The following is a 16,066-nucleotide window of genomic DNA, read 5'->3' as shown; positions in this document are numbered from 1 at the left end:
GAAGAAGAGAGAAGCATCTATAAGAGCACAAGTGTTGAGTGAAAAGCAGAGCTGCGAGACAGCCGGCAGCTGTTAACATCTGGTAGCACGAGTCTTCCCTGTAAAACACAAAGGACTGCAGGAGGAGGGGAAGCGGAGGTTGAGCACGACAAAGCCGAGACTTTCAGAGAAGTCTAGAGGCTGCGAGGGAGGAAAAAACAGAGTAGCAGAGCTGGCGGTGCATCGATGACTGCTGTGTAAGGCTGTTACATAACGCCAACATCTGAAAACCATTTTTATTGTGACGAACGCCCTAATCTCCTGCCCGACTTACAGACGAGGTTCTTTTCTCTGTAACGGCTGGCTTCCCCTCCGGACCTACAACAGACAGACTGCGGGGCAGACTGGCCGCAAAGAAGAGGCAGTCGCAGCCGGCAAGAAATACAGAAAACAATTTCAGTGAGGATGAGCGCGTGTTACAGCGAATGAGCATCTAACAGAGGAGGGTCCTCTGGCCATTATATGTAACATCTAATAAAAGCCTGGCTGTTAATTTGCTTCAGCGTCGTCAGGGCTTTTATTAGACGCAGGCCTTTAATGGGATCGTTGGTTTCCATTTTTCTGCAAGAGTTTAAATGACACACAGGTGGAGAATTAAGCGTGTAAAAAGTGAGGACAACTTCCTGACACGTCCTCTCGGTCGTTCTCTCTATGCACAAAAATCGAATCAAAAACCTTTAAGCTTGCTTCATGTTCTCAAGGTGCAGTACGCACCTTTGTTGACTCTATGGTTAGGTTAGGTAGTTACTTTATTAATCCCCAAGGGGAATTTTTTTTTCACTACAGCAGCATACAGGAAAGCAATAAAAAGCAATAAAATAACAGTAAAAAAATATTAAATATAAAATGCACAGTAATATACAGTACAGTATGTATATATATATATGCATATATATATATATATATATATATATATATATATATATATATATATATATATATATATATATATATATATATAAACAACCAAGAAACACAGGACCTCCAGTGTTGTGCTTTCAAGAGGGTCATTCCTCATGCGGGGTGTTTGAAGATCTGGTTTGTTGCTGATAAAGGATCCTTCTTTCACTTTCCGATGCATCTGACTGATAACTTATCATGCGTTATTAACAGTTTATACTAAACATGAAAGTGGGCTTGTTGCGCTACCACAGGGACACGACACACAACCGTTGGAAGCCTCAGGGAACGAGCACAAACAGCGGTGTTCTTGAGTCTAGTGTGACATGTTCGGTAGATAAGACCCAACATTTGTCCCGCGTGTCCTCGCATCTATTTCACAGTCCAAACAACGGAGCTTCATCCTGACCGCTGCCGTCATTAACAGACTCTCCCGGCTCACGTCTGAGTCATCCCAACCAAACAAGAGATCCCGTCAGTTCGCCGTGACCTCCGCCGCGTTCATCAGCTCACGATGAGCACGTAACATTCGCTGCTCGAACGCGAGTCAGGGGCTAATGGCTGTTCTATTATTCAGGAACACCGGAGCGAGTCGAGTTGGAGACGAGAGAAATAAAAGCAAGCGCAGGATACGTGGTCCGTTTGTGATGCTGCTTGTTTGAGCGTTCGCTCGGCAGCAGGTTTGCACCTGTGACAGCGGGAACTTATAAGTACACCACTGAAACCCTCATTCACAGGGTTTAAAAGTAGGTTTGAAGTGGATAATGTTGGGTTTGGTAGTGGAATATTTATTTGAAATTTTAGTCCAGTACTTTCCCATTAACCCTTTCCAAAGCATGCCGTGCTACAATACAAGATTACTGCTGCAAACTGAGAACGGTGCACCGTTCTCATTAACACCCAGCACACTTCCATTGCAGCATGTTGCCTACACAAGATGCTGCATTTATTTTCAGTTCTGTAACCCACAACACTTATTATAAATGGGAATAACTGAATATGTCCGAACCACGCAGCACGACATATTGGTGCAATACGACTGATCTAATTCTGTATGTTGATCTAATATCTGTTAATGCAAGTGGTGGGATACTCGCTCTGTCTGCTCCGACACTGTCCTCAGACTTCGATAGAGCATATGTGTGTGCTTGTGTGTCTTTAAAGAGCACCGAGCTACATGAGTGGGCTTGTATCTGTGGGTGTGCGGGCATCGTGTTCCCGTTGCTACGAGCAGACCTGCGAAACTGATGAAGCAGCTTTTTTTTTTTTTTTTTTGCTTTAGGCTACGAGATCTGAGTGCGGCTGCTTGACTGCGCTCGCTTGCTTCTCATTATCTAACAGGAATTTATTGGATCGCAAATCAAACATGCGATTGTGTTGGTGCTTGTTTGAAATTCCGTGCTGTCAGAGCACACTGTGAGAATGGAGGGCTACCAGATCCTGTAAGTGCATGTCCAGGTCCCGACAGTGACACGAGTTGTGAACTCTGTGTGTGTGTGTGTGTGTGTGTGTGTGTGTGTGTGTGTGTGTGTGTGTGTGTGTGTGTGTGTGTGTGTGTGTGTGTGTGTGTGTGTGTGTGTGTGTGTACTGGTGAGTCATGCGTACCCCGTGGGTGTGTGCGTGGGGTGCTGGACACACTGAAGATTTAAGCTTCTTGCAGAATTTGCCTCGGTTGCATAAATATGTTTTTGGCTGTATGTTTATTAGACTGAAAGCTGTTTACAGTCACCAAAAAACTACAACATTAGCTCTCCAGTTGTTTAGATTCAACCTGCTATGTGATCCTGCAGGGAAGATGAAATGAGGTGTTGCAATTTTCTATGCTCTGGCCTGCAGACATCCATTTATTATCAAATACACTTTGACAGATTTACAATAAATGCGCTCAAACTACAGTCAAAATCATGCTGTTGTTATTTTATTACAGCATTTATTTTTCGTGTTTTCTTGCAAACATGGAGATTAACTAATGCAACCACAGAGTCACTGGCATAAAGCAAAAGAGACATGCAGCCAGACTGTGTCTGGTGCAGCTGTTTGCTTGGCTATAAAAACATAACTCCTTCCTTCCTTTTTTCCTATTTGTGTCAATTTCTACATTTGTTTTTCTCTCTTTACATTTCCTCATGCTCTCTTCATGCGTACTCCTCTCCTTTCTTGCCATCCACCAGCCTCGATCTTCTTCTTCCCTGTCCTCTCCCCTCCTACTCTCAGCCTGACAGAGAGCTCTGGGGCCTCTGCTGCTGGCAGCCTCCCAGTGTGTTACATAACAGTACCATCAGCCTCCCTGAATCAGCGCTGGGCTAAAGCGAAGCCTCCACCCAGCTGCATATCGAGCCATCGCATCTTAAACGCTGCCCGACAGCACGAGCGTCCTGTCGTGTGGGTTCAGAGGACATTTTTTTTAACTAATCACGTCTGCCTGCTGCCAACCAGACCCCAGCTTTAATGACTCACAGCATCACAGTGGAAGCTGTAGCCCATCGTTTGACATCATGCAAGGGTGAGGACGAAGAGCCATGCGATCTTCATGGGTGTTTGTCTGAATGATGAAGTGAGCCAAAACAAAACAATCTTACTGACAGAATTTCAACATCAGTCTACCAAAATTGTGCCTTTTGTTGCCCCCTTTCAAAGAGTCAAATACTCGGAGCCTTAGTGGCATCTCCAACCTGGCTGTAGTTTCTAGGAGGTAACCAGTTTTTCAAGTCAGGCGCTGGGAACTTTCAGTTCAACACTGCTGTAGCTATTGATTGTACACTGAACATTGACTGCTGGTGACACTTTCTGCAGTTACACCATCTCATCGCATTCATCATGCAAACACCATTTCCTCCTCTTCTCAGCGGTGGCAGACAGATGTCGTCCGTGTGCTGATCTGGAACAAGCTGTTCTGACTGAAATGAGTGGGTCATTTCTACTTAAATCTGGAGCAGAGTCGGTGATGCTTCTAACCTACTTCCCACCCGCCACCCCACCACCACCACCATCCCAGCTCCAGTCTCCACTCAGTGAGCCCGGGTTATGTCGCTCCCTCACCTAACCTCCCGACTCTCCAGCTCTGCCTGCATCCTGGCCCACTGGCTTTTTTCTTGGCTGGACAGATGACAGCTGACGGATGGCCTTCTGGGACAAAAGAAAAAAAAAAAAAAAGACCAATTCCTCTTCTTCTTAGCTACACCTCTGAACCTGTCCACCGGCCTCATCCGCACAGAAAGACCCTGCAAACCCGGCCTCACAACCCGGTCTGCTTCCTTTGTCTGGTTTACACACTATATAATGTATGCTGCATTTCTCCACTACCTCATTAAAGAACTAGAAATTGATGCTTTACATAATCAATTCGGTAACATCTGTAAGTTTGCAGTTTTCGCCTTTTAATGGAATATTTGTATTTGTAGCTTCAGTTCAAATTTAGTGACACAATTACTACGCAAGATTTCAATAAACAGTGAAAAGAACAATCAGCGTCTTCAACTCTAAATACCAACAGGTTTAGTTGATAATAATGGCAGGTGGCTGAGGAAAATAAAGTCAAGCAGAGTCAAGATTCTAAACAAACAAGTCTAGCAGCGTCAAAAAGCGCTCACAGACCAGACAGAGACAAGGAGGCGGCGGAAGGAGCACTGAAGTGGACTTTACCTGACTGGATAGTCATGTCCTTCTGCACCATGCTGAAGGGAAGCGTCACCTTCCCGGCAATGTTAGAGGTTCATACTCCGGACGCAAGCGGAGCAAACAGTGTGACAGAAGACAGCAGAGCGGCAGAAGGCTGAAGAAAAGTCCCGCCACAGAAAAGCCACATTGAAAAAGAGGTTTTCCTCTCACCGGCAGCTGGTACTCCACAGGTAGCAGCGCACCTCACATTCCCTTTCTGTGGACTGTCTTGTCTACAAGTGTGCGCACGCCCCGACACAGAGGGCGTGTAATGTGGGTCGGTGTGTCTGCGCCTTATTGCTCCTCGGATCACAACAAGGTCCACCCACAGGTCCACCTTTGTTCTCTCCTGATGCCATGTACTTGTTTGTTAAGCTCCTCTTCATAAAAAAGTTTGAGAAAACTTTCTGGTCACTCCTCTGCACTCTCAGGCGGTTTAGAAAAAAAGAAGAAGAGAAGAACAAAAACAAGTTGGTGCCAAGCCTCACCTCCTCACATACAAGTTACACACCCCCTCTCTCTTCTTGCTTTCCATTTTTCCCTCGCTTTCCTTCTGTTCCCTCCCCGACAAGTTATGCAATAGTGCCATTTCAGACATGACCTCCCCCTCTTCCTCCTCCTCATCTGCCCCCTTCCTCCTCCTCCTCCTCCTCCTTTTGCTGCTGCTGCCACAGCCCACTTCCCCACACTGAAACTAGCTTGTCCGCCTCGTAGTTTTGAATGATCTCAATCCAATCACGTTATCGTAGTCTAAACCACTTCAGGTTTCTACGGAAAACTGCAGAGGCAAGTTTGTGTGACCGGGATGACGGGAAATGTAAATTGCTTTTAAGGCCGGTCTCTGTTTTTTTTCAGCCTTCACGTCTCTAATCAGAGCTGACTTTCTTTTCCTCTCTAATGCATACGCGCACACACACACACACTAATGCACTAAAACACACCAACACACACTAATGCACACTGACCTAAACATCTGTCCCTGATTGTTGTCCTGAAAAACATGTCACCTCTCTCTATGTGTACCCACATGTGAGGTGAACAATAAACATCCCAGCACTCCTCCGTCACAGAGGAAGGACCCTCTGCAATAAACATGTTGCATAACGTGGTGCCAGAGATAAAGCTTCGATAAGCTTTTCCTGTGGGTTCTGTTTTCCTGCCGCAAATGTATGCATAGAGAGAGACGCAGAGAGAGACAGACGCAGTCACATGCAATGCATTTCTCCCGTGCTCTGAATGCATGGCCATGCCAGATTAGCTGCAGGAGTGCCTGCTGCGACATGTCTGCTTCTGGCTAGCAGAGTGAAATGTAAGGAAGCAGAGGGGGTTTAAATTTGGGAGTGGAGGCCTGAGGCTGAGAGAGAGAGAGAGAGTGTGTCTTTGTGTCTTCCTGCGAGGTAAACATTGTCTTGTGACGTGTAGTCACAGGACCGTTCTTAAACATTTCTTAAATGATGTAAACATCCCTCTGAATACTGTTACCATAACATTAACAAAGTGTCTTCTCTTTTTATGACTTCCACTGCAGTCCTAGCTTCACTTTGCCCCGACGTCTTATGCTGACATTGATTGTTTACGTGCTTAGTGCGTTATTTTCTGCCGCTGTTGATTTACCACCCACAGACGGTAAATCGTTTACTGGTCTGACCTCGCCTCCACTTCTCCTGACAGATCAACACCAATTGTGCCTCCAAAAAAAACCTAGCCGGCCAATGGTCAATATGGCCCGGCTGTGTGTGTGTGTGTGTGTGTGTGTGTGTGTGTGTGTGTGTGTGTGTGTGTGTGTGTGTGTGTGTGTGTGTGTGTGTGTGTGTGTGTAACAGTTACACTATCCCAGATCTGACTAATCCTCTGATTACCTCTGCTTGTTGAACTGACTGTTTCTGATTGTGTTTTGGTGGCAGAGACATTCAGAAGCTCCGAGTTGCAAATACCAGAGTGCACCTATAATTTGATGTGTTTTAAACTTGATAAAAACTGAGAGTTGCATTCCCACCACAGATGGACCTGTTAAATAATAAATGGTCTATCACATTAGCTTATCTCCAAACACTTTAAAGCTTGCCTCCCGTTCACACACGCATTCACACACCAGTGTCTTGCTCGAGGACACTTCGGCATGTGGACGGGAGGACCAGGGGATCGAACTGGCAACCTTATGATGAGTGTGGCTCTACCATTTGAGCCACAGCAGTTGTGCAGTAATTCACCTGGTCAGGTGATAAAGGTACCATTTGATCTGTGGCTCTGAATAGCTGCAACACGACAGAGACCAGCAGCAAATGCACACATTTAAGAAGCTTGAATTTGGAAGTAATCGACACTTTTTGTTGACACAGGGCTTAAACAGTTCATTATTTTCCAAAAATATTAGCAAATTTATTTTCTATTAATCGATTAAGTCAATTAACGGGTATCGCTCTGGTGTTTATATCAAGTGGCAACAAACAGTGACGTATCCCACTGGTTTGTGAACGGCCGTTATGAAGCCTCGAGTTCGGATTTTTCGAGTTCAGCGCCATCTTGCTTGTTCGGAGAGGTTTGCAGCCGGTAGTGACCGTATTTGGATGAGCTGGGGGGGATCGAGGGGTAGACAGGTCTGACTTCATCTGTTAGGAAACCCAGCGATACCACATCCCGCACGCCGATGGCCGCAACCTGACTCACCACAGACCTGACCTGTCAATGGTCCATATTCACCGATGCCTTCTTTACAGTAAACAGATATCATGCTTTACTTCCAAAAGCAGACATATAAACCCATCAACCACCAGTTAACATTAGACACATTAATAAACCTCCAGCTCTTTCTGAGTTCCTGCGACTTTCATTTACAAGCTGTGATTCACTTGTAATCTGGCAGTGTGAACCCGAACCAAACCAGAAAACTTTTCCACCGTGATTTAAAGCAAAGGAAGCTGCCGTGTGTGTCTCTCTGCACCGAGAGCCCAGCGGTCCAAGCTGGAAGCCAACAGCAGACACAAAGGAGGCCTACAGAGCGTTAAGTCCACCGAGCAAACATGCAGCACACTCTAATCTACTGCAGCAGCAGGTCAGCGCAGAGGAGCGAGCCAATTAGGTACAGAAGCTTCTTCACTCCCTTCTTTCTGGAGACACATAGTGCACACGCACACGCACACACACTGGTTCACCTCAGCACTTCAATCTCTATGTCTGTCTTGTCTTCAGACGCCCTCTGTGCTGAGGTAATGTCTCTTCTGACAAATGAACAAGACATACAGCCTCATCTGACCTTAAACTTCGGCCTCTCAGATAAGTTGTTTTTTTCCCACTTTCTATTTAGCCTCAACTTATGTAACATATTCTCCAAGCAGACGTTTTAGTTTTTTGCTCGGAGGAATTTATGGTCCCTTCAGCGAAGAGGCCAAAATAGTCACTGTATTGTGTTTCCTGTACATTCGCTCAGCGGCGCCGACAAAAAAACACCATCCCTACAGCCAGGAACGAAATTTGTAAATACAACATTGAATCATCCTCGGTCCACATGCTGAGGACATAGCATCTGTTATAGTCGGTTGGTTGAGATGTAAACATCTAATGGACAATAGGTCAGTCCTCGCTTGCCTTTCCGGCCTCTCTGCAGAGACCTGAGTGAAGCTGAGAGGACAATAATGCAAAATGGATTTTGTCTAAGACTCCTTTACAAATTCAGCTGTGGTGAGCACTAAGAGTCAGGCAGCGCGCCAACGTATGCACAATGGCCCACATATCTACAAAAGTGCATTATACCACCTGATTACAAATCCTTTCAGTGGAACATAAACTCATGAAAGGCCGCACTGCAGGCGAGCAACGCTGTGTGTGACATTGTGCCGGGACAGACAACCACAGAGTCTAAGCGTGTTTTTCCAAAACAAAGGTTTGACATGCTGATAAGCAGAGTGAGCAGCCGGTGTCCCGTCTCTTCCTTAGCAGCAGAGGGCTGTAGTGCATTATATCACTGTCAGAAGCTTTTCGACCTCAAAACACTACTGTGGACTCGCTGTTTTTATTCGTTCACATTCATCTGCCAGAAGCTGTGCAGGTTAAAACGTGCACAAGTTGTATTTTGAAAACGCAGTTTTATACGAGTCAGGGATGTTACCAGGCCAGAAATGAGTCCCTTCATGACCACGCTCATCAGGTCAACAGTAGCATTAACATGTTACTTAGGATGTGTGCTTGCACGTATGTCATTGGAAATGACAGTTTGTGTCACATGAGAATAGAGTGCCGACAAAAACTTCCGTGACATGACATGACATCTGCGGCGTCTTCTTTGACACCAAAATGTGTTGCTGCAGTGCTGTAAAGTTTGCATGCATCGTTGTCTCACCGTTCTTGCGCTCCTGCAGAGGCAGCGGACCGGGAGCGGGATGAAGGGACAGCTCCTGAAGCTCGTTGGTCACCGCCTCGCTCTGGGGGCTCAGGGCCGAGCCTGGCGCCCCGGCAACTTCCATACCTTGACTTGGCTCCTCCCCTTTGTGTGAGACTATTGTCGCCAGGGTGACAGAGACCTGGAGTTAAAAACAGGACACGAAAAGTTTCATGTCTCATGAAACGATCAGGGTTACGGAGAAAGAAGTAAAACAATCCTGCCAAAATAAAATGGATTTTCTACTTAGAGGTGCAGTCAGATGTACTTCTGGTTCTCCCGTCAAAATAAAAGATTGGTTTTAAAACATCGGTGCAGCAAAGACAAATAGTACAACTTGGGCATTCTTATTTGCTTATTGAGCACATAACCTTTCTGGCTCATGTTTATTTTTTAACAACGGCCAAGATCAGGTCATCACATTCACATCCACATTCAAAACCATTTAACATCAGATATCTAGTTTGTCTTTGTAGCCATTTAGCAGTTCACAGGAATTAAATAAATACAGCAGATGGGACCATGAAAGCGAGCAGTGAGGTGCTACGACACCCGAGTCAGTTTGTACTTTGTTGAGATGTATACTGCACACAGTAGTAACTTATGGATAATATAACTTTGGGTCTAATCGCTGAAGCCCCAGCACTTCCATTCTTCCACTTGAAACACGGTATTTTCAGTCATCAGCTTGTCTTTAAAAGGCCAATCAGAGCTGAGTGTAACAAACCCAAGCTATAAAAAATAAAGAGAAGGTACCCGGGGAATTTTTACAGGCTTTAACAAGTCAAAAACAGTGAGTGCCAGGAGACTGAGTTAGTAGCTTTCTTGCTCTCTCTGTCTCCCTCAAACACAAACAGTACAGGGAAGAGGAAGAATGCAGGGCTGTAGGCTCGGGATTAAATCAGACATCAGCGAAGAATTTGCATGTTTGAGCCTTTGCAACTGTTGCTGTGACCACTGTTTTAGAAAGGCTGTTTATAGATGTGGGTGCGATTTTCATACATTTAACCCTCCAACAATTCAGAGCTGAAGGTATCTCATAAAGGACGCTATAAAACAGTGTGCATGTTTGTGTGTAGTCTATGTTGTATCTGGCTGCAAGACGATTCCCCCCGGGGGGACGATTAAAGTGAAGTCGAAAGCTGAAATGGGGCTGACTGTTGAAAGTTTGACTTAAATGCTTCCATGTAGTCAGTTCAGTCAACACACAGAGAATATAAGAGAACGTGTGGCACATTTTGTAACTCTGAACTCCTGTTCGTTGCAGGACTCTCCTTGGAAAAATATCAGGGACTCAAGTCCATACTGGCCATTGTCCTCTGGACCCTGAATTAATGTGGAAGATTCAACAGGAATAAAAACAACTTACATTTAATGAATGAATACGGCAACTTGGATTGTGCAAGTGACAGTCCAGTACCGTGTCTAAATGGTGTGCCATCGTTAACGACAATAGATCATTTCTAATATTCATATCGTGATAATGGAAATATTCTGACTTGTTGATGTAATGGCATCATCACTACAGAGAAACAACCATGGCTGAAAGCAGCTATCTTATACAGAGTCTGAGTTTCTGTTATTGTTTCCGAACTGAAGAACTAAGTGATCCTTTTCGTTGAATTTTTACTGAACGTTTAAAGGTAAACTGTTACATTTATGCTGACATATAAGAGTGGATCACTTATTTTGTTGCAATTTTATTAAAATGAATAATAAAGTGGCTATTTGATCATGTGGTCAACAATGTTGTTATTGTAGAAATACCCCAAAATACTGTGTGTATTATTTCAGGGACACATTATTTATATGGATATCTTCTGATATCGCTGTACGACCATTGTATATAAAACACAAACCATTGAAAGCAATTAGGGCCACTGTTATGGACTTCCAGATCAAACTCTAACATAAGTCAAACTGAAATTATTATTTTGTCAGTTTTACATTGTGGCTATTTACACAGCAGACATATCTGTGTGACAAAAAGGGTGCCAGTAATTCATGACAGTGTCACAGTGAGGCAGCAAACACGAAATAAAATCAGACTTGGTGTGACTCACACAGTAGAGTGAAGAACTCATTGTGTATCAGGCCGGCCGGTCCATTTGTATCCGAACAGGAGATGAAGCCTGAAAACTAACCTGTCTGAGATGAGAGTGATGTCATTTAAACCCGCTCTACACGACAGATTTTCCTGATTGACTGGAGTAGGCCCGGTGTAACTGGTTATCTTCCTTTATGAAACACTCCTCTGCACTGAGCGGGCCCGGCTACTCTCTGATGGCTGTTTACAAAGGCACAACATGCTGCTGCGCTGCGTGTTGATCTCTCCCTTTCTCTCGCTCGCACTGCAAATATGTGTTTTGCAGCCGTGGGGTTCTGATGGGGATCCTGTCATTACTGCACAGCGGGCCCGAAAACAAAGAGGCAGTGTTGTCTGAGATGTCCCTCCGCTCGCTCACAATCAAATGCCGACGCGCACGTCTGAATAGCGGCTCGCTAACCACACAAATACTCAATTTTCCCGTTGGTGTCGCTGGCGTTAGGGATGTCTGCACGTTTTATCATGTCAGATTTGAAACGTTCGGACCTTTGGAGATATTTTACAACATATAACACCAGTTTTTATCAATAAAATAATAAATACCTGCAGATCTGTGAGAACACAGGTGAATGGGCTGATGTGTTTTTAAAAGTGGATTTAAAAATCAGAACAAATTCGCAAGACTTATCAATTATTTCTGTCCTGTCCCACTTCACCAGAACTATCTGATATCTGATACCGGCTTTTGCTACTTGACAGTTTTTGGTACATGATGGTCCATACCGGACATTTCCATCACTGTTGAACAACTACTGAGGTTCAAACCCACGCTATAAAACCCTGAACTGGTCGAAGTCACAATTATTTTCTCAAACAAGTAACAACAGCGTTTGAGCACTGTGTGATTTTGTATGGGATGAAGGGTATCTTAAAAGACAACAGACGTGACGGCGTCAATAAAACTCAATCAATATATTTTAAAAGTCACATCAAAACAAATGTTTCTCTGTCACATGTCAAGCCGCCTGATGTCCTGCGAGTCAAAGACTTTGTACATGCCGTGTCCTGATGGCATCAGCCGGTCCGTCCCTCCTCTAGAATATCTGCTAATCTCACTCACCAGCTGCCAAGCACAGCTCGAACTCCACAGAGATACACAAGTGAGGTTTGCATGCTGATTTTGACCTGATCACCTGAGAGACTTGAAATCTCGTGCTACGGGTGGAATCTAGCTCGGTTTCCCCTAAAAACAAACCCGGTTAATGGTTTAGAAAGGTAAGGAAATACAGCAGTGCTAAATTGAAATGCAGTCAAGATGAGACAAAATATTTCTATAAAGAAAAAATGCAGTACTTTTGGCACACACTAGTATCATCTACAAGTCAGTGTAGAGACTGTAGAGCTTTCTTTTTCTGTTCATTTTAGACCGCTGTTACAGTTTAATGAAACATATTCACCTCATGAAGAAGAAGTGCCATTGAATGTATAAATAAATGTTTATATTTCTGTTTGCCTTTTAGACTTTTTAAACACAGATGTCACAGATGTGACATAAACAACCACTTATTATATAGAAAGCCTGAAGTAAACAAAGACACTTCGGACAGTGACAATTCGCAGTGATCAAAACAAACAATGTACTATGGTGGTGCTAATTCTCCACGCATGCGCCGTTTATAATAGCGTGTTGGTGGTGTGTGTGTGTGTGTGTGTGTGTGTGTGTGTGTGTTCAGGGGGGAGCAACAATAAGACATCGTTAAAAGTGCTCCCGTCAAACCTCAAATCTCTGTTACTTTCATGCAGCTGTTTTTAAACAGATGAATGGAAACTATTAAGCACCATAATTACAGTCATCTCAAATCATCACAGTCAGGCGATTTCTCAACAACAGTGACAGGCCTAAGTGTATACTCAAAAACTGTGTAGGCCACCATGATGAGACAGTGAGATAATGTGTGCAATGGCTTCTTCTAGTACAACATGTAATCTCTCTCTCTCTCTCTCTCTCTGGGTCACAACAACACATCTGTTTGAGATGCATATCTCCCGTCAGCAGGATGTGAGAAAGTGCGTGGGAGGCTTTATATCTCTGCACAGCGACCTGGATATATCAGGTGTTACACATTTATATAAACCCTTTATATAAACCCGGTCGTTTCAAGTGGAAGGACAGAAACAGCAGTTGCCTCATATGCAAACTTTCCCAACAAGAGGGCTGCTGTTCAAACATGCAGGTTGTACTGTTCTGCTGCAACGCACTGAGGGAAGATACTCAACACACCGAAATTCCACTCTACACGCCCACACTGGCCTTTCACACCTATATCACAAGTGCAATCAATCACACACACACACACACACACACAGCTGTGGTTGTTTCACAATCAGACACAGGGGAGAAAAACCCCACCACAAAGACTTCAACAACAACAGATCCTCAAGTCCCAGCAGCCTGGCTCCCACCTGTCCCGACACCAGCTGGGCCAGATGGAAACTCGACTTGTTGCTCACCTGTTTTACAAAACCTCCGAGGGGCGTTTTCTCATCTCAGCAGGCCGGAGCTTCGGTGTGTTGTTCTGCAGAGGACGACAAGCGGAGGAGGACACGTGTTATTACCGCGGCTCTGCTCGTCTGCGCAGTCATCAGTACAGAAAGTAAAATAAATCCTGATAAATGACAACAGGAGCCAGAGGCCTCCTCCAGGTTTCAGGAGGCCTCTCCGGACGTGTGACGGGGGCCGCGAGCTGTCCCTGTCCACGACGAGACAACGCATGCTAAGCTATTGTTAGCTCGTCTGGGTGGCAGTTAACACAACTCAGCGCAAACACGAGTCGGCCTGCGGACATGACAACAAACGTGAAGGGCGACCACCTGTAACAATAACCGAGAGCCGGCACAGACTACAGATGAAACCTGCTCGGCAGCCGGTCAAGACATCCCAAGTTAGCGAGCTGCCGTTAGCATAGCGGAGGAGCCAGGCGTTCCCCGAGGACCGTCCGGCCGTCTCCTCCTCCCCCCTCCTCCCCCCTCCTCCTCTCTCTCTCCACGAAGCACAAACTACTCCCACACTATCTCATTAATTGGTGTATTTCAGCTTACTTATCATGTTCGCCACTTGTGTGTTGTGTCTGTGAGGGTGAGCGGGGTTTTTGCATCGCACCGCCACTTCCGAATCACAAAGGAAACTTTAACCGGAAAACCCTCCTCCTGCGTGGGAATGCGTGGGACGCGGAGACCCACTTCCTCCAGCGACGCCGTCCCGCAGGTTTTCGCGACAGCACCTCCAGAAGGAGGCGGTGCCCTGTTTGTTCGTGTCAGACGCGGCGCTGTGCTGAAAATAATGCGTATAATATTTAACTGGAGGAAACAAGAGAAAGCAGCGGAGGAGCGTGGTTCTCTCAACCGGAGCTGCAGCTCCCTGCACAGCCTCTGTCTCCCTCTAGCGTCAAACTGCGGGTACTGCAGGAGGTTGAGGGTGGGCATTAAAACCCGAGGGTGAAAAGTTTGTTTTTGTTTGCAAGTTTTTTTTTAAATTTCTAAGTGGTTAGCCTTATGACTGGATTACAATTAGATGAATAAATCAGTTCAGAGACTGATTATATTACATATTATATTACAAACTATTATCCATATTGGATAACTCACCTCTGGCAAAATCCATCACACAACAATAACACTGTTGTCTGTGCTCTTGGTTGTTTGTATATAATATATATAGATATATACTGTACTGTATATACTGTGCATTTTATATTTTATATTTAATATTTGTACTGCTATTTTACTGCTATTTTATTGCTTTCTATTATTATCTATTGCTTCCTGTATGCTGCTGTAGTGAAAAAATGTCCCCTCGGGGATTAATAAAATAACTAACTAACCTAACCTAACCTATATAGAAATGTATATATGTCTATGGTTACCAAAGCAACCCATGCAGATAGGTTGGTGATGTCTGGACATAGCAAATCTGATTTGTTTACTTGCAAATAACAGTGCGGACAGTCTGTCCTGAAGATCTGATATGAGAAAAAAAAAAAAAATCTTTGCCTTCACTCTGAAATAAGCAAGGATCTCTGTTTTCTAAACTAAAAATGAAAATGTTTAACACGTCGATCTAGCAGTCAGTTCATAGGTGAAAACATCGCTCATGATAGCGGGACAGTTGTTAGGCCTTGTTCTTGAACCAAGTAGCTACATTTCAGTTCAGTTTCACATATTTTAAGGCCGGTCTCAACTGGATTACATTCTGAATAAATTATAATCAGTTGCATCAGTGGAAACATGTTTGTGGTTTGTAACATGTCAAGTATCAGAAAGATAAAGACAGACAGTCCCACTTTCTTTGCTGGAAAGAGCTTCAGATGAAATAAAACAGGGCAAATCGGTCAGGAAAGTGGCCAAATCTTTGCCATTTGCTTCTCATGAAGGTAGTAGTTTTAGATATTTTTACTTAGAAACTTGATTTTTGGTTGCAGTGCGAGAAATGTGCTCTTAAAACAGTTTTATTTGATTCCATAATAAAGACACAAAAATACTTTTATATTAAAGGATATGGCATAAATGTCTTAATTAAAGGCTGCATTAAAAAGTTATGTCATTTACTAAAATTTCCAAATAGTTCTAGCTATTCTGTTTTGCCTTTACCCACTTTGTCATTTCATCCCCATTATTAAGGATTATTTACCAAAGATCTCATTGTGTCAATATATTTTCATCACTACATCATCGTTGCAAGATCGATATCACAGCATTTGGTCAATAATAGTGTTACTTGTTTTCTTCCAGTGGTCACTTTAATGTGAACGATAGATAATGTGTTTCATCTTGAGTATTTGATTGATTAATTATGTATATTTAAGTCTTGTTACAATAATGCCGGGACGGTTATAACAGTGGAGTAACTGCACTTAAATCAATTTGGCAACCTGTACACGTTTCAGTAGTTTATACATTGGAAGCTATTACAGAGTGAATGTTTTTAGATTTAATGCATAAATCAGCTGAGTGTGTTCTGTAAACATAATTTGCATATGTCATGTTAGAAT

The 16,066-nt window shown here is 44.0% G+C and overlaps 1 protein-coding gene across 6 annotated transcripts in view; it reads right to left on the bottom strand.

The window, feature by feature from the left end:
• mrtfab (myocardin related transcription factor Ab) overlaps positions 1-14,385 on the bottom strand; it is a 42,883-nt gene extending 28,498 nt beyond the window's left edge. Inside the window, exons 1-3 of one of the 6 annotated variants that reach the window (XM_069722215.1) lie at positions 14,118-14,385; positions 13,530-13,594; positions 8,933-9,113 (exon numbers count right to left, since the gene is read on the bottom strand). In XM_069722215.1, the coding sequence (XP_069578316.1) occupies positions 8,933-9,056 (124 nt within the window). In that variant the 5' untranslated portion in view covers positions 9,057-9,113; positions 13,530-13,594; positions 14,118-14,385. Of the gene's footprint in view, positions 1-4,581; positions 4,641-4,767; positions 4,870-8,932; positions 9,114-13,529; positions 13,595-13,889; positions 14,017-14,117 lie in introns of those variants that run through there. The other 5 variants (XM_069722216.1, XM_069722223.1, XM_069722211.1 and 2 more) reach the window with 5 other exon arrangements.
• Between the last annotated feature and the right edge of the window lie 1,681 nt (positions 14,386-16,066).

Source organism: Brachyistius frenatus, unplaced genomic scaffold (assembly GCF_029030835.1).
Source record: "Brachyistius frenatus isolate BFR_SWC_R1_liver_20210118 unplaced genomic scaffold, ASM2903083v1 Contig_283, whole genome shotgun sequence".
In the NCBI taxonomy this organism is placed as follows: domain Eukaryota; kingdom Metazoa; phylum Chordata; class Actinopteri; family Embiotocidae; genus Brachyistius; species Brachyistius frenatus.
This window is presented reverse-complemented; position numbering and strand designations above follow the sequence as displayed.